General features: G+C 35.5%; 1 protein-coding gene across 7 annotated transcripts in view; it reads left to right on the plus strand.

Moving 5' to 3' along the window:
- DNAH8 (dynein axonemal heavy chain 8) overlaps positions 1 to 18,355 on the plus strand; it is a 304,884-nt gene that overhangs the window by 80,502 nt on the left and 206,027 nt on the right. For all 7 annotated transcript variants that reach the window (XM_036217561.1, XM_036217559.1, XM_036217568.1 and 4 more), the window contains 7 exons: positions 1,363 to 1,498; positions 2,183 to 2,298; positions 4,131 to 4,237; positions 10,120 to 10,195; positions 11,396 to 11,594; positions 15,583 to 15,779; positions 16,339 to 16,465. In XM_036217561.1, the coding sequence (XP_036073454.1) occupies positions 1,363 to 1,498; positions 2,183 to 2,298; positions 4,131 to 4,237; positions 10,120 to 10,195; positions 11,396 to 11,594; positions 15,583 to 15,779; positions 16,339 to 16,465 (958 nt within the window). The remainder of the gene's footprint in view (positions 1 to 1,362; positions 1,499 to 2,182; positions 2,299 to 4,130; positions 4,238 to 10,119; positions 10,196 to 11,395; positions 11,595 to 15,582; positions 15,780 to 16,338; positions 16,466 to 18,355) is intronic.

Below are 18,355 nucleotides of genomic sequence, written 5' to 3' on the forward strand. Positions count from 1 at the left end.
TCTTTTTAAAAGATTATTTTATGTTATTTGTTGAGGTTTTTGGATATATCAGGGGAATGACGAGATAAATGTGTGTGTTCAATCTGTCATGTTTAAGTAGTAGTGTCTGGTTCCTTTCTTAGGAGATTTCAGAGCAGGCGGGGTTTGGATGGAGTATTTACATGTGTTCATTCTGCCAAGATCAGCTAGTTGGTAGTGTCCACTTGCTAAACACTTGTTTTCTCTGCTAGACTGAAGTAGCTCTCAGCCATCATTGTCATTCCAATGGTAACCACTGTGTGGGATACATTAGCAAGGATGGGAAGAACGAATGGGAGCAAAGTCAGAAGAGTTGGGGCTGGAAGGTTCAGACAATTCAGTCAGGAGGAAGGATGTCATTTCCCCTGAGAATGGGAGAAGGTGAGGATGGTTTCAGATGCAGATGAAGTGGTATAAATGGGAACAACAAATTTAGAAATATCTTCCTCAGTCCAGTAGCCAGGAAAGGAACACATGAGGGCCGCATACAGGGAATGTGGGACTGCCCAAGGTGTCCCCAGGGAGGGGTTTGCAGAGACAGGCTTGAGTTTCTTTATAGAAGTGGTTTTTAGGTCGAAGCTGGCTGTTCCCATTTACTTTTCTGTTTCCTAAAATGGATGTTCTGAACATGTCAGAGAGCTATTCAATTTTATAAGCCTGTTTTCTTTTCTGAATTTAAATCATTCTCAACTTCTTCCTAAAACCTTTGCTGACTGTTAAGAGTTCAGACAGGTAAAGCATAGGCTTTTAGAATCAGTCAAAGCTGGTTTTAAACCTCTCTTTTTACACCCACAAATTTCTTATTCATTCTGAGCCTCAATTTTCTCATCTGTGAAATGGGGAAAATAATTATTATCCATTCCAAGAGGTTGTCATTTAATTAAATGAGTTAATACACATAAAGGTCTTAAATTGATGCCTGGCATACAACACCATGCTCACTTAAAAACCTCATCTCATTTGAAACTTAAAGCAACACTTTGGATTGTCCTTTTTTAAGCCAATTCTCATTTTCAACTTTTGACATCATCATCTCTCTGCTCCTTCGGCCTTCTTTCTTTTCATCATTTAATGTGACTATAGATGTCTATGTGTATGTGATTGAGTCAGATAAAAGTCAAAGACTTTGAATTTTTCTACTTTCTCCTCCTTTTCTTTGTGTGGTCCTTAACAACTATGCCTTTAACCTTTGACCCTTTCAGATCTGAAACATTGTGCTATTGGCAACGATCTCTAGTTATTTTCAAGTGGTGTTAAGTATAGTTTTATAAATTAATGTTGTATTAATAATTTTCACAGTATTTTAAGTATCTGGAAATTAATAGTCATTTCTTTATTTAATAGACATACACAAAAGAATGGGCTGAGATTCTAAACCACAAAAGTAAGCATGTGGAACAAGCTGTCAGAGAACTTATATCAATATTTGAGACTATTTATGAAGTTAAGTACAGTGGGAAAACAACAAAACAGGTACCAGGTAATTTCACTAGCTATAATGTTTGAATCACAAGAGTTACAGCTATGTTCTCAAGCAGCCTTTCCACAAATGATGTCTCAGGTTTGCTATGTTATCTCTGTCTCTCCCCCACTGTCCCCCCTCTTTCTCTGCCAGCATTCTAAAATATCTGGAGACATTTTTGGTTGTCACACAGCATGGGGAAGTGTTACTGGCATCTCCTGGGTAAGGGTGCTGACCAGGAGTGCTCCTGAACATCCTAAATGCTCAGGCTAGCCCCCAACAACCAAGAATATCAATAGTGCTAGGGATGAGAAACTCAGCTTAAACAAGTATCCGTAGTATGTCTTCTTCCTCTTAGAGTTTTTCCATTTAATTTAATCAGTTTTCTTCAGAAGTGTCAAATGTATAAAAAATGAGCCCATTAAGGTAGAAAACTAAAAATGTTAGAAAGATATTATGTAGAACCCTCCTTAAATGTTTCTTAATTCTAGATACTAAAACATAGTATATTTAAAGAGGGTATTTCTTAGTAGAATCATGATTCTATTGAGATGGGTGATTTAAATTGAATTCAAAGATGATTCCTACAGGAATAAGTTTTAAAAATTTAAATTAAGAGCTTTTTAAGAAAGCGTTTCTCTGAGAAGATTTGGCCAAATGCTCAACATTAAATGTTATATATTTTTTGTCTTATATCTGTAGAACAGAGGAAACATGTTGTTTTTGGAAGTGAAACAGAAGAGGGTGAAAACACTGATTATGACACTAATATTGTGACTGAGGTTGCTGTTAATGATAAAGAAGATGAATTTAAAAAGGTATTTATTGTGAAACAACCTCGTTGAATTTCACAGAATTATGATGAATCTGTAAATTACCCTGGATGGTGCTTTGTCCAAATAGTTTTGCAACCAACCTATGTGGATTTATAACTAATTTAGATTTATAACAGAATTCAGAAAATATAATTTTCAATTCTACTCTGTAGACTCTGGCAAGATATAGCAATCTTTACAGTTTCCCCAATACCATCAACTTTTAATGTGATCTGTCAACTGTTTATAGAGTTACTTTTCCCTATTATGATTGACAGTGTTTTCTTATATAGTGAATGTCACTTCTGGGATTGTAGTGCCAATCTGTTTGACTCAGGCTGGAGAACTTTTTTTCTCAGTTATTGTGTTTAATAGAGTTACCTATATTGCAAGCCCAGATTCTGGTTTACTTGGGGGCCAGAGATCTGCATTTTTAACTAGCATCATAGTAGATAGCCTGTGTACTCTCCCCGAGGAGAGATCCTAGGTGGGCAGCTTTTCACAATGTGTTCAGATGTTCTGAGAATGACGGTTGAGAAGGAGGCACAAGATTTCTTTCTCCTTCTTAGGCATTACTCTTCTGGTAATGCGTTGTCTCTGAATGCCACTCTGACAATCGTACTAATTCTTGCTTTCTCCTGCTCCTGTCAGTTTTCTTTTAATTCATGATTACTAATCTTTTCATTCTTTCTCTATTTTATGGCCTTTTACCATTTCGAACATATGTTCCAATACGTACAGTTTTGGAAATAAACAGCACACATTTGTCCACTTTTACCTTCTTGCTCAAGGACAATATTACCAATGGATCGGGAAGCACTTTCTTGCTGAGTCTAGCTGTAGAATTTTTCTCAATACCATGCCCCAGGCAGGGAGTCAGCTGGAGAGAGAAAATGTAGTCCCATGTCAGCAGTTCTTGTCTTCCAGTCGCACTCCCTTTGACACTGGCTGGGCTCCCTAGAGTAAGACAAGTGCCATCAGTGCCTCTTGAACTGGGGCATCACTTGGAGCTGCATTAGTTCAGTCACCTCTTGAACAGCCTCTGCCTCTCAAATCCACCTTCCACATTGCTGTCAGAATGGTCTAACATAAATATCTGCGCTTTAGCCTGATAATTCATTGACCCTGACCTATTTCCTCTTGTTCACAGCTGATGAACCTCCCTTCTGATCCAACTCAACCTGACTCACCCAGTCAGTCTCAGAAGGGCAGGGTGTAGAGTAGAGAGGAATAGTATGACCAGAGACTGACCCTGGATGTGTGACTCACCATGCAAGAAAGACACGGTGTCCAGATCACTGTCCAAGCTCTATACCTGTCCCTCACTCTGACCAATAAACTTGCCACTTCTCTGTAAGGAAAGAGGAGCTTGGAGAGAGGGGCAAATCATGGTCAAGATGGTGGAAATTTCTCCCATATATTTTGGTATTGTACATTGTAAAATATGTTTATCTACAAAGCTGAGTACTTTGAGGATGGAGACTAAATATCCTCTTATGCCCACACCTCTAAGTTTTGAGAAGTGTACCACACTTAATAGGTGCTTCAGCTTTGTTTATTGAATTATTGAATATAGAACAAACCACTATTATTTTGAATAAACCATATTCAAATTTTGGCCTTTCAGTAAGTCTTTATGGTTTGCTAAGGAGTTTATGAAAGCAAACCTTGCATATATTATTTTGGATTGAACTTATTTATATAATATAATTGAAATAGTATAATTTATTACTTTTCATCTTTCACATGGCACTTCCAATATTGTTTTTTTGCTTGGGGATGTGTGTTAGAGTTCTTAATTTTTGTACCAAATGTAATATAATTTCTTGTTACAGGAATGTAGAGAGGTTTATGCTTTCTTCTCTCATCAATTACTAGACAGTCTTCAAAAAGCTACACGGTTGTCTTTGGACACAATGAAAAAAAGAATATTTGTTGCCAGGCAAGTTCAAAATATGCTAAATATGTCTGGTAAGACTATTTTAACATAACACTAATAATAGTGCCTCTTTTTAAAAGCAATTTACTACATATCATATCCCTAATCAATGTATCATTTAATTTTGCCTATTTTGATAAATAGGCAATGTATTCAGTATTATGTTTTTGAGATTCACCCGTTAATGTAATTATTTTCATTTCTATATAGTTGGAGCATACACAATCTTTTTATCTGTTCTATTGCTAATGATTACTTGAGTTGTTTCCAGTTTGAGTTATTGTAAATAAAGCCTCTGTGACCATTCTGGTACCTCTCTCCTGCTGTACCTGCTGAGAGAGGAATGGCTGGGCCCTGGGGAATGTGCATGCCTCACTTTACCAGGCAAGGCCTAGCATGAAAGGCCCCATGGCTCCTCATCCTTGCATGCAGTTAGTATTATTCAATTTTAAAAAATCTTGCCAGCAGAAGGGGTGTGAAATGGCATCTCAACAGGATTTAAATGGTCATTTTTCTGGTTACTGATAAGGTTGAACATATTTTTTTGTTTATGAGATATTTGTGCTTTATCTTCATTAAAATTTGTCCTTTCCTTTTTTCTCTTTTCCTCGCCCTACCCCTCCCTCCCTTCTGCCCTCTCCTCAACCTTCCCCTTCTCCCCTCTTCCTTTGTTTTTCTATTGGATTTATTCATTGATGTTCTTAATGTATTATTAACAAATGATCTTAATGTATCATTTGTCAATGATAATATAGCAAATATCTTCTTTCAGTTGTGCCCTTCTTTTCATTCTCTTTATGATATCCTTTGCCGAGTTTAAAAATATTCAAATTTATCAATCTGTTCTTTAAAATATTCAAGAAGTCTTTCTTAATAATATGATTTTTTCTTTTTCTTAGTAATATATGATTTTTCTGTCTTTTAAAAGAAATCTTTTAAAGATTTCCCTATAAGTTTTAAGATTACTTCATGTTTTCTATAAGTTTTATAGTTTATCTTTTATATTTAGTGATTTAATCCATATGATATTAATTTTTGTATTTAGTGTGAGGCAGGAAACCAATATATTTTTTTCCCGTATGGTTAATTAATCAAGCAAAAGTTGTTGAAAAACTTATTTTTGGAGGAGCGGGGAGGGTTTATTTAAATAACATTGAATCTATAATAAATTTGGAGAGAATTAACATCCTTCCAGTATTGAGTCTTCCATCCAGAATCATAGATTGCCAAAATCATGGATCTATTTAAATATTCTTTAATGTTTCTCAATGAAGTTCTATAATTCTCTGTGTAAAAGTCTTTCACAATTTTATTAGATTTGTTCCTTGGCTAGTAATTGCTGAATTTTAATTTAATTGGACTGTTAAAATCTCTCTATGTGATTGTAAACTTGTCAAATTTTCCTTTTGCTTGGTCAGTTCTATTTTTATGTATTTTAGGGCTATGCTATTAGGTACATACAAGGTCATAGTATTTAGATCTGCTTAAAGCACTTTTCTTTTTCTTTTTAGTTGGTGAAACCTCGTATCCATATTTCTTTTTTTTAGAGAAGGGATACTTTATTAGGTAAATAATATTTAATGTAAGAAATATGGGAAAATATGGCATTTTGAACATCAGTTCACACAAAGTTAAATTTACTACAGACTAAAAATTAAGTCTCAATAGTGAATCTATAAAAAATAAAAGCAACAGAAGAAACAGGAAAATTTTTCAAAAAAGGCTATCCAAATATATCTTAAGTAAATAAAAACATAATAAGTAAAATTATGAGAAACATGACATTTTAGGAAAATGTTATTTGTAAATAATAGGCTAAGCTTGATTTCTTGTATTTCTAAATAGATGGATGGATAGATAGATAGATGATTTATCAATAAAACACATGCATGTCAGTAAGAAAACAGGTTTTTAATAAATATGTGCAGATGATATGAGCAAACGATTTATAAAAATTATGTATATAAAATTTATTATATCTTGCTAATGAGAATTATGTGAAGACAAATACCTTCTCTTTTTAATATTTCAAATGGGCAAACAGTTTTTGGGAGGCAATACTCAAGGCTGAAGCTGATCTACTGAATTAAGCATTCTCACACAATCATGATAGGAATGTAAATTGGTACAGACTTTCTAGAGTGCAAGTTTTTATTATGTATTAAGAATCATAAAAGTATTAATCCTGATTCCCATATTCTTTTTAGTCTATCATTTATTTTGCTTTCTCAGCTTTTTTTGCATATGTTTTTCTATCCTGTCATTTAAATCTTACTGTGCAGCTTTACCTCTCAAAAGTATCATATTCTTGATTATTTTTATTCACTCTGATTATCTCTGCCTTTTTAAATAGTTTAGTCTGTTTATATTTGTTGTGATTTTTGGTATAGTTACACTTAATTTTTGATATTTTATTTTGTGTTTTCTTCTTATGATTCATTTTTTTTTGGTTCATTTTATTATTTCCATTATCTTTGTGATGGGTAATTTTCTCCCTTTTATTCTCTTTTAATTCTTTAAGCAGTTACCCTTAAATTTAGAGTACACATATTTGGCTCCAGATTTCGAAATACAGGAGAGTTTAACAGTGCAATTAAATTAAAATTTTACCTTTTTAGTCTTATTTCTAACTACAAAGGTATTGGCATGCATTACTGACTGAACTGTACCTACCTTATTATTGCTGTTTGATGGTTTAACTTTACCTTTTTTTGAACACTCAAAAATAATTTATTTACTGGCATATTTTATTAAAATCATCAGGTTTCTGTGTATTTTTTATCCCACTGGTTCCTTACTGAGAGTGTGTGAGAGTATGTTTAAGTCTGAAGATGCCCTTTTTTGCTCTCATACTTTCATGACGAGGTTGGCTGCATAAACATTTTTTTGTTTATTCTCTCAGCACTTTGAAAGTACTTCATTTTTTTTCTGACTTATCTGTTGCTAATGAGAAGTCTGCAGTGAGCCTAACTGAAGATTGTTTTTTATTCTTGATGTTCTATAGTTTTATTTTTCTGTGTAGGGTTGTCTTTAATTCTCTTTTGTTCGAGGCATGCCTTTCTATTTGAGGGCTTACTGTATTTGTTAATCCTGGAACACCCTCGGGGATTTCCTGGGACATTGCCTTTGTTCCCTTCTTATGGAACTCCCGGTAGCTGAATCTTGCCTGGATTAACCACATAATTTATTGTTCCAACTAGGACACTCTTTTGAGTGAAGGAGCACTATTTAGATGAAGTGTCTGGACAGACCAAACCAGGAACTACCCTGGGCACACTGGATGTGCGGTCATCTCAAATACTGGGGCTTCTCCTCCCTATCTTCTAACTGCTCTGCCATATATTTTGTCTCTTTTTGAATTTCTGGGCTACATTATGGGCAACATCTCTTTATCTAGTCTAAAGGTGATCTCATCTATTGCATCTTAAATATTTCAATGAATACTTTTTCTTATCCTTCAGATATTTGATCATTTCTGCCTTTTTAGTTTAGCAATTCTTTATTATTGTTTTTTTTGGGGGGGCGGGGGAAAGATAGCCTTCATTTATCCCTTTGAACATTCTCAGTATACTTATTTTAGAGTTTGTTATTGAATTTTATCTTGAGCAAGTGTCTGGTTCAATTACTATTTTCTTTAGTTCTCTTTCTTACTGTTAGATATATTCATGCTTATTGAGATTTTAGTTTGTAGTCCCTCTTTGAGTAAAAGATTGTTGTTTGTTTGTTTTTGTGTGTTTCTCTCTCCTTCCTCTCTCCCTAAATAGGAGTTTCACTTTTAAGCCCGCATATGACCCTTGTAACCTTGAATACAGAACCAGGTCTTATCAGTTCACAGTTCCTGCCCCTTGAAGAGATCCTGGGATATTGCAGGTTCAGCTAGGGAGCAAACAAGTGGCCCTGCTCAGTTGCTTACTGGAAATGCTGTGGATTTGCTTCTGTCACCCCAGACTCATAACTTGTGGAAAAGCTATAGCTGCAAGTAGTAGGTTGATGGACTTAATTTTGTTGTTATTTTACCTCTCTTTACAGGTGGGGGTACATCACTTTATTCGCTGGCTTCAGTTAGCAAGCTTGGCTAAGGTCCCATCTCACATAAAATGCTTCCAGTCCCCTGTAGGCCATGGGAGCTAGCCTCCCACTGTCACTGTTTTCTAAACAGAACCGTGCCAGGCTGTTTGTTTCTGATCCATTTCTGATTCATGTTGATGCTTATCTTGTATTTGAGCATAGTCTCACATCCTTTATATTCCATCTGTGATTATGATGTATTTGGCACAAAGAGGCATTTTTGAAGTCTGAACTCATTATGCCACATCGATTTACAAGTGCTACAGCACTTAAATAATTTTGGGAGACGTTTACATGACTGTAAGACTTAGAAATTCTCCTTGTCGCAAATGTCTTTCTCTTACTCTCACACAGGAATGCTAGTTTGGCCAACTTGGATCACCATCTCTCTTTCATACTCTATGAAACTGTTTTATTGGCTTTTTTCGTTTCCATTTCAGATTCAAGTTCTGCAGCTAATTGAATTTTCTTTTTCTAAGTAACAGCCTGTTGTTCAATGCTTGCAGGATTTCATACCTTATTCTGGAAATTCATAAATTACATGTTTAGATGTAGGCCATTTTTCCCCATTAATTCTGTTGAACACACAGAAAAACTTTTCAAGATGATAAAACAAGTTTATTCTTAAGATTAGAGAAGAGCTGTGCTTTAAGTTTTTATATGTAGGATTGACACAATGGACCTAGGTAGTAAAACATCTCTGAGCTGAGTGACCTTCTGTAGGTTACTCTCCTTGCCTTGGTTTCCTCATCTACAAAATAAAAATAATAGTCACAGGATCTGCCTCATAGAGTTAATGTGAGCATTAAATGTGTTAATACATGGAAAGTGTTTGGAAAAGTGCCTGGCATACATTAATCATTACTTATCAGATAATTTACTGAATAATCTAGCTCATTATTTACTGCCTGGTTTATTTCAGTTTTTGCTTATACTTTACAAAACTCTTTCTTGTTCTCAGATTGTGCTCTTTTTAATACAGTTTATACTTTATTGCTGCATCTTGAATGTCACAGCAAGACTAAGAATGAGAAGTTTTTTTCTTTGTTTGTGTGCATGCTTTTAGTTCAAAGAGTTTCTTGCATTGATAGGTTCATCTGGGAACCATTGTCCAGAGTGCTGAAGTTGGGTCTCTGCTTTAAACTGTGGAGGCTTCATGTTTCTTGTCGTCTCCCCCTCCCCCCATCTGCTTGTAAATATAACTGAAAGCATAGTTTTTCAGTAATATCAGCATTTCTTGCTATGGAAAATTTGCATTTATTATAATTTTATCTGGTATGGGGACATAGGTCAAGGTAGAGAGTGATAACCAAATTAATTTGCAGCTTTAATACGTGTCCTTCATTATTTACACTCATATGTCCGTATGTCTGTATTTCTGTCTGAACATGAGTGATATTGTTTTAAAAGACAGTTTTTGGAAGACTTTGACCAACAATGTTTTGTTTAATCTTTCAAAAAAGTATGTATAAAAAAAGTATATGAAGGTGTATGCTTTTTGTTGGTGACCTTGTCCAACATCTGTTATAGGGCTGTGAAAAAGTAGTGCTTTTGGTAAACATTATTAAATGGTTATTGCTGAGAGAGAACAATAAAATACTAAAAAATGTATATGAGACTAATATTTTACTTCTAAGAATATTAAATCACTATTTTCTTAGTTCTCGAAATTATGATTCCATTATAAATAACATTTTCTTCATGTAATTCAGCATTTTGAAAATGGCCTTTATTTTTCACATTGAGCGTTGTAGTATAACAAGTGATTTATGAAGTTATAGGTTAAATTTATCAGCTAAATGTTCATCTTGTTATAGCCTTTATGGACGAAAGCGGTCAGAAGATGTTATTTCCTTTATACAAACTGAAGTACATCTTGCGATTCCTAATGTAGTAAGTATTATTAAATAGTCAACTTAAAGCATGATATTTTGGTAATTACTTGAGAAGGATAGCATAAGAACTGAACCGTCATGGTAATCTCTTAGTCCTATGTATTTTTTTACTTTATCTCAGTATTGAAAAAATCAAAATGTTACATTTATATCTATAATAAAAAGGTTGCAGCAATCTTTTATCTTTGTTTTTGAAAATAATAAATAAATTAGTTAATTATATTGATTACATAGTACTTCTCAATTCTTCTTAGTGACTTGAACAATTAAATATAAATATTTCCTATCCTAAAAGAAAAAGATTGCTCTGCAGAGCTCAGCTGGCTAAGGAAAAGGCTGTACTTAGATTGGTGTAACAGTTAAGCATCTGTTCAGCCATCAATTAGGAAGTATTCTAAAAATCTTGCTTTTTCTTACTTCAAATATTAAATTATTTACATAAGACCATTTTAGGAGTTCACAACCCTACCACAAATACACGCTCATGAGGCAACCACCTAATGGTGGCAGGAAGAAAGACAGGGAGGGAGGGAGGGATGGTAGGGAGAGGTGGGGAGGGAGAGAGAGAGAGAGAGAGAGAGAGACAGAGTCAGAGTGAGCGAGTGCGAGAGCGTGAGCATGTGCCCTGAGTACTGCAGATCCCTTGCACTTTCCCCATGAGTCTCATCTCTACCACTACTCCAGCTGCTTATTGGCATCTGCATCCCCAAGTCACAGAGGATGACTGAAGTGCCTTTTGTGAGGAGCCAAGGAATAAGGCCAGGTGGGACTACCTATGACTCGTCTAATACCACATCTACCCAGTCTGGCCTCCTGGAGGACACCTTCTTTGCTTATTTGGCACATTTCAAAGAATTGAGGTCAGAATCTTGGCGGTATAGCTTCTTCAGTTATTTTGCTTCATGGACGTCTAAAATGTAGTCCACAATTTTGGGCTGCATCCAGCCACCCTCACAGGGAAAGGATCACAAGTACTATGTTTGACTGTTTTTCTTGTAGGAATTGACGGGACAGGAAACCTCCAAGATAAAGTCTGCATGCAGTTTGCACTTCTCTCACATCTCTCTCCTCAAAGCAGCCTTTTCCTTAGCCAGCTGGGGCTTGCCCCACTCAGTGAGGAATGGGATTGGAGAGAATCAGAGGTGGGGGGTGTGCTGGCAGTGCCATGCCAGGAACTTGTTTTTTCTTCTTTCTACAGGTAATGATTCCTAGTTTGGATGACATTCAGCAAGCCATTAACCGCATGATACAGTTAACCCTAGAGGTCAGCAGAGGAGTGGCTCACTGGGGGCAACAGCAGACCCGTCACATCAAGCCTGTCATTTCTAGTAGCCCCTCCTGGACCACTGCTGACCCTACCCATCCAAGTACAGGAAAACAGTTTAAGAAGGAAGAGAGTAAGAATGTTAAAACAAATCTCAGATCAATAGAATCTTAGAATTATAACAATTAATAAGTGCTTTTTCTGATTCTTCCTGGGTACGATGGCATATACATATTTTTAAAAGTCACTTTTCTATGTTTATTTGTTAAATTTTATATAAAAAAACTAGTGTTCTCCATCTTCCATCTTGAGCATAACACGCAGACATTTCTTTCCAAATTTTTGTCACAAGTGAACAAGGATTTTTATCACTGTTCTACTATCATAATTTTAGATTCAAAGTAAAAAATTCAAACAAACCTTAGTGTTAGTACTACTTTTACCTTCGTATTTGGTCTGATAAACCTAGTTTGCTAGAACATGGTGCTTAGAAGATCTGGGTCATGTGTTCCTTATACATAAAATACTTATAAGCTATTCCCTTAAGTAATTATGAATATGATATGACACTGACCCCAAAGTCCAGGGACATTTTTGGACACTTTCTGTATAGAAAGCTAAATTTTTTCTTCTTTTTTCTTTGCTCTTCTGCCACATTTAAAAAAAATTTATTTATTTTTGACAAAATTTTTTATATATTTAAGGAATACAACATGATATCTTGAAATATATATACACTGTGAATGATTGCCACAATCAAAGTAGTTACCATATCTACCTTCTCTCATAGTTACCATTTTTTTGGAGGGTGGTGAGAACTATATACTCTCTTAGCAAATTTCAAGCATACATTATTATTAACTAGATCAGCATGCTGAGCATAAGGTCTCCAGAACTTATTCATCTTGTAAATGAAAGTTTGTACTCTTTGATCGATACCTCCCCTTTCCTCCACTCCCAGACTCTGGTAACCACCATTCTACTCTGTGTTACTATAAGTTCAACTTTTTTACAATGGAATATTATTCAGCTTTAAAAAGGAGTAAATCCTGCCATTGGTGACAACATGGATAAATCTGGAGGACTTTATGCTAAGTGACATAAGCCAGACACAGAAAAAAATATTGTATAATCTCATTTATATATGGAATCTAAATAAAAAAAAAAAAGTCAAACTATTTTTCTGAAACTATATGGCCTCCATTGGTAACCAGGAAAATGCAACTTAAAAATAAGATACCATGTAAGTTACATGAACAGGTAGTCTAGACCCCCACGCCATCTTTCTGTGTTGCACCAGCACTGCTCTCTCAGCTTACATAGTCTCACGGGTGTTCCCTGCAACCAGCTAAAGGAAGACAAAAAAATATCAGGCCTGGTGCATGATGACTTGGTTTTGGTATTTTGGTGTGAGCTGAAAATTGACTTCCACTGCACTGTGCCTGCTCCTGGGCCTTGGTTTTAGAGAGATTTTATGAGTTTGACCTCAAAGGCAAGGGGAGTAAAAGCAAAAATAAGTGAATGGTACTAAATCAAACAAAAAAGTTTCTGCACAGCAAAAGGAACCATCAACAAAACAAAGAGAAAACCAACCAAATGGAAGAAGATATTTGCAAACAGCATCTTCAGTAAGGGGCTGATATCCAAAATAAAGAACTCATACAACTCAACAACACAAAGTCAAACAGACCAATTAAAAAATAGGCAGAGGACCTGAACAGACACTTCTCCCAAGAAGACATACAAATGGCCAACAGGCATATGAAAAGATGCTCAACTTCACTAGTTATTAGGGAAATGCAAATCAAAACCACAAAACCTCATGCCTATTAGAATGGTTATTAACAATAAGATAAAACATAGCAAGTGTTGGAGCGCTTGTGGGGAAAAAGGAAACTTCATACCTTGCTGGTGGGAATGTTAATTGGCATAGTCACTGTTCCTCAAAAAATTAAGAATAGAACTACCATATGACCCAGAATTCAAAATTCAAAATTCAAAAATGACAATTTCTCCTAAAACAGATTTATAGATTTAATGAAATCTTTATCAAAGTCCAAGAAGCCTGTTTTGCAGAAATTGGCAAGTTGATCCTAAAATTTTAATAGGGAATAAGGAAATTAAAAGGATCTATAATAGGCAAAAACCATTTTGAAAATAATTTTGAAAAAAGCTGGAGGACTTGTACTACTTGATATCAAAACTTACTGTAAAGTTATAGTAATCAAACTAGTGTGATACTGGCCTAAGGAGAGATATATAGTGAAGAATAGAGAATTCAAAAATAAACTGTTAGAGTCAATTACTTTCTGCAAAGATACCAAGTCAAGTTAATGGGATAATGGAGAATCTTTTCAACAAATGGTGCTGGAACAATTATTTGTGTGTGTGTGTGTGTGTGTGTGTGTGTGTGTGTATGCAAAAGAAGAAATTGGACCCTTACCTCACACCATACATAAAAATTAACTCAAAGTGAATTTAGAAGAACTAAGACTATAAAAAATTAAGAGAAAAAATAGAGAAACTTTTTATGATTTAGGTTTGGACAAATATTTCTTAGATATGACAGCAAAAGCATGGATCCCAACAGAAAAAAAACTGCTAAACTTCATTCAAATTGAAAACCTTTGCTCTTCAAAAGACACCATTAGAAAAATTAAAAAGAGAAGCCATAGACTGGGAGAAAATGTTTGTAAATCAGACATCTGATAAAGTACTTGTATTCGGAATATATAAAGAATGCTTACAACTATATAATAAGAAGACCTTCTCGTGTCCCAAATGGGCAAAAGATTAGGTAATTCAACAAAGAAGGTATATGAATTGCTAATAGATGCATGAAAAGGTGTTCTACAATATTGGGTGTTAGGAAAATGTAAAAAACCATGATGAGATACTACTATACACCATTTCAAATGGCAAAAATTTTTAAAAATTCATAATGTCAATTGTTAACAAAGAACCTGGAACTCTGATGTGTTGCTGGCTGGAATATAAAAAGGTATAGCCACCCTGGAACCAGTTAGGCACTTCCTTGAAAAGTTAAATATATCTTTACCAGTTGTCTCAGCAACTCCACCCCTAGGATTTTAAGAGAAATGAAATCATATATCAATGTAAAGACTTATATGTGAATGTTTGTAGCTGCATTATTCATAATAACCCCAAATTGGTGAATAATAAACAAAATGTGGTCTATCTACACAATGGAGTATTTCTCTGCAGTAAAACACATAGAACTACTGAGATATGCAACATTGGTTAGTTAATTAAGCCAATTTCTTGTCTTTTCTTTTGCTTTAATTGTGATTAAATACAATTCAAAAGAACAAATGAATGACTGGCCTGAGAGAATACTGTGGTAAATTCAGCTGGAATACCCCTTTTAGAGACATAACTCGGCTTTAGCTGATCAGTGTCACACAGTAATGTGGGCCTGTACTACCAGAATAAACCATGTAAGAAAACAAGCAGGAAATATGGAATTTTGCATGAAATGCCATGGTTTTTAATTGTTAACAACTGTTTTAAAAAAGTAAGGCACTGTTTGGGCCAAACAATAGTATCTGTATGGTCTCTGATGGAGAATACTTGAGAATTTCGATCAAGGCAGTGACATGACCAGATTTTGGCAAGAGATGTTTATAGTGGTGGTTAATAGTGATTGGATGATCTCTATATACAAGATGCTGAGCTGAAGATGAACATATAGTGTCTCATTTAATTCTCACAAGTATCTCCATGAAGAATAAATAACAGGCCTAAGGTTATTTGGGTAATAAATGCTGTGCCTCCCCTTTAACCAACATGCTATTCTGGACAGTAGCAGTTCCTTTCCTTGGAGGACTTAAAAAAATTTTTTTTTGGAGGGATTTAATCAGTGTCTTTTAGTTCTCTCCTCGGAATAACAGTTTTTTCACATTAAAGAAACCTAGATCTCAAAATAGCTTAATAAGAATAAGTGCATATAGGAAGAGAATAGCTTTTAATTACTTGGAGGGGGAGTCTTTTAAGAAAATACAGCTTGAAAAAAATCTGTAAATATTAAAAATTGAATATTAATATATTAATACGAATATTAACATTCAAGTTATCTCTATATAAAAACATTTGTTTTTCAGAATCTTTTGAAGAAATAATTCCTGCAAGGAAGCTGAAGAATTTTTATCCTGGTGTAGCGGAGCACAAAGACATTTCCAAGTTGGTCCTCCTCCTTTCTTCCTCTGTGAATTCTCTAAGAAAGGTGGCTCATGAGGCCCTGCAGGACTTTCAAAAATACAAGACACTCTGGACGGAGGACCGAGACGTGAAAGTGAAGGTGCGTTTCTGCTACTTCTGATGCAGTTTGCGTTTGAATTGTTTATATCCAATTTATGCGGGAACACCAAGAAAATATCAGTGATGGTGACGGGAACTCATGAGCAGAGGTCAAGAGCCTATAAATGCCAAGCAGCTAACATATTATATCATGTGTAATTCTCACATGGACCCTTTGAGGCAATTGATAATAATGAGGCTCAGGCAGGTTGTGCTTAATTAGCTTAAACAATTCAGTATCAGTGATGTTACAGACAGGTCTAGAGGCCAGGTACTCAAGGGTGTGTGACACTGACCTAGATTCGGCTATATTTTTGGTTAGAGACTCAAGGTAATTTGAGAACTCTGAATAACTGTTTATGCTATTTTGTGAAATTCTCTCACATAGCCTCCTCTTTTAGTACTATAAATTTATTCCTTTCCCTACCGAGCCATTGGCCTGATAATACCTACAAGTGGAAAGTGTGTAAGCAAATGCGATTTTCTAACTTAACTATTATAAGTGTCAGATTTATACTGTCAAAAAGCTAAAGAAAGTATTGATTGTTTCCTTACTACAGGAGTTTTTGGCTAACAACCCCTCTCTGACCGAAATCAGATCAGAAATTCTGCACTATGCTACTTTTGAACAGGAGATTGATGAGTTGAAGCCTGTTATTGTTGTAGGAGCACTTGAACTGCATACAGGTACTTAAAAAACATTCTGTAAAATATCTGTATTTTCACATGAAATGTTACTTTAGAAAGCAGTTATTAAGCTACCTTGGTAAATATTATAAATATTAAATATTTCAGGACCACCGATATTGTTTATATATGCATTATGTATGTATGTTATATATTATTATATGTTTTACATATAATATTATACCAAGGTGGCTTAATACACTTAACATTCTGCACAGTTCCTCTATTGGCAGTCAAATAACTAAAAGTATGGGCAAAACTCTTTTTCATGTTACTGTGAGGAGTGGGTTGTATACTTGAGATAAAAGTCAGTTTGAGGTCTCCTGAGAAGTGAATCCATTTGGGATTAGAGTACAAAGGATGTTGGGACAACCACTTAATGTCTGAAATAGAAAACCCAAGGTGACTTTATGGCTTACTGTAGTGAGGGAGAGGTTGGTCAGGCACAGTGCTGCCAACAGAGCAGACTGCCAGTCTCATACAGGGTAGCTGGGCAGCATGGAGTCTAAGGATTGTGTGCCTGAATAGGTTAACATCATCTGTAGAAGGATGCTTGCTCAGGTGACACTGTTTTCTGTTGGTTGACATTTAGATGGAGGCTTATTATATTCCTCCTGACTGGTTTCCATTCAGAAGAAAGGGGCTGACACTGATTGGCTTGCAAAAGTATGTGCACTAAAGTGAATTGGTCTATGGTTTAGGCTTAAAACTGGGTGTGGTGGCTACTTATTGCCATGGTTATGAAGGTACAATCATTCTTATCTTAAGTTTGTGAGAAAATTTTATTCTCCGAAGATATTTGAATGACTATTTTACATTAACTATCCATTTTAAGCAGATTTTCAGATCTATCCTCATGGAATCAGTGTAACTGTGGCTCTCACATTTGACTTCCAAGGTTACTTGATCCCTCTTCTGCTGGTGACAGTGACAGTGTCCACCTCATTAACTACTTTATATGAGACACTTAGCATGGTTCCTGGTAGATAGTTGATGTCCAATAAATATTGAATACTATTATATCTGTCAATAAGGGATTTAATTTGGAGAAGAGTCACAAATAATTGAGGAGATTATTAACTAGCAATCAGAAACTGTATATCGGGGACAATAATTATAAGAACTTCTATAGCATTTTAGAAACTGTACTCTAGTATTTTAATGTCCTATTTATTTCCTTATAGTGGCTAGGACTATGATCCTTAATAAAAAAAAAATCACCTGTAGCACAGTGTTCTAGTTGGCCAGGTACTTGATTTTAGAGAGAGGAAACTAAAAAATGTAATAGGTGACAATGGTTATAAAGAAAGGGGAAAGTGGACTGAATCCCTGGGGTCCCAGGAGATGTGGACCTCATGAGATAGAATCTCACAGCCTCAATCAACAGGTTGGCTGTGTGTTTCTTCTCAGGCTACACTGTCCTCAGCTCCCTAGTCCTTTCTTGTTACCTGTTGGAAGTTGGGAGGGGAGCAGTTATGTTTCAAGCTTGGCAGGGCTGGGGAGTTTCGGGGTACCGAGTGTAGATGAAAGGAATGAGTAGGGATTGATAAGGTAGAATTGACTAGTTAGAGCTGTTTTGTTTTCAAGGGACAGAAACCCATTTGAGCTATGTTTAGGGGAAAATGGTATATCCCAGAATCCAAGATACAACTGGGCTTTAGGAATGGACCAGAACCAGGGACCATGCAGGAAGATGAGGAAATCCTTTCTCTCTGGCTCTCCTTTCTTCTTCCCTCTGTGCATGACCTTTTCTACTTCCCAGGCCAGAGGGCTCTCCCTTGTCTCATTCCAAACTCTCAAGAGTGGATTCTAATTAGTGCATAAAAGGTCAGGATTGACTAGGGCAATCAGCTAGGCCCAGGTCGAGGGTCAGGTTATATGTGTTCTCTA

Source organism: Rousettus aegyptiacus, unplaced genomic scaffold (assembly GCF_014176215.1).
Source record: "Rousettus aegyptiacus isolate mRouAeg1 unplaced genomic scaffold, mRouAeg1.p scaffold_m13_p_1, whole genome shotgun sequence".
Lineage (NCBI taxonomy): Eukaryota > Metazoa > Chordata > Mammalia > Chiroptera > Pteropodidae > Rousettus > Rousettus aegyptiacus.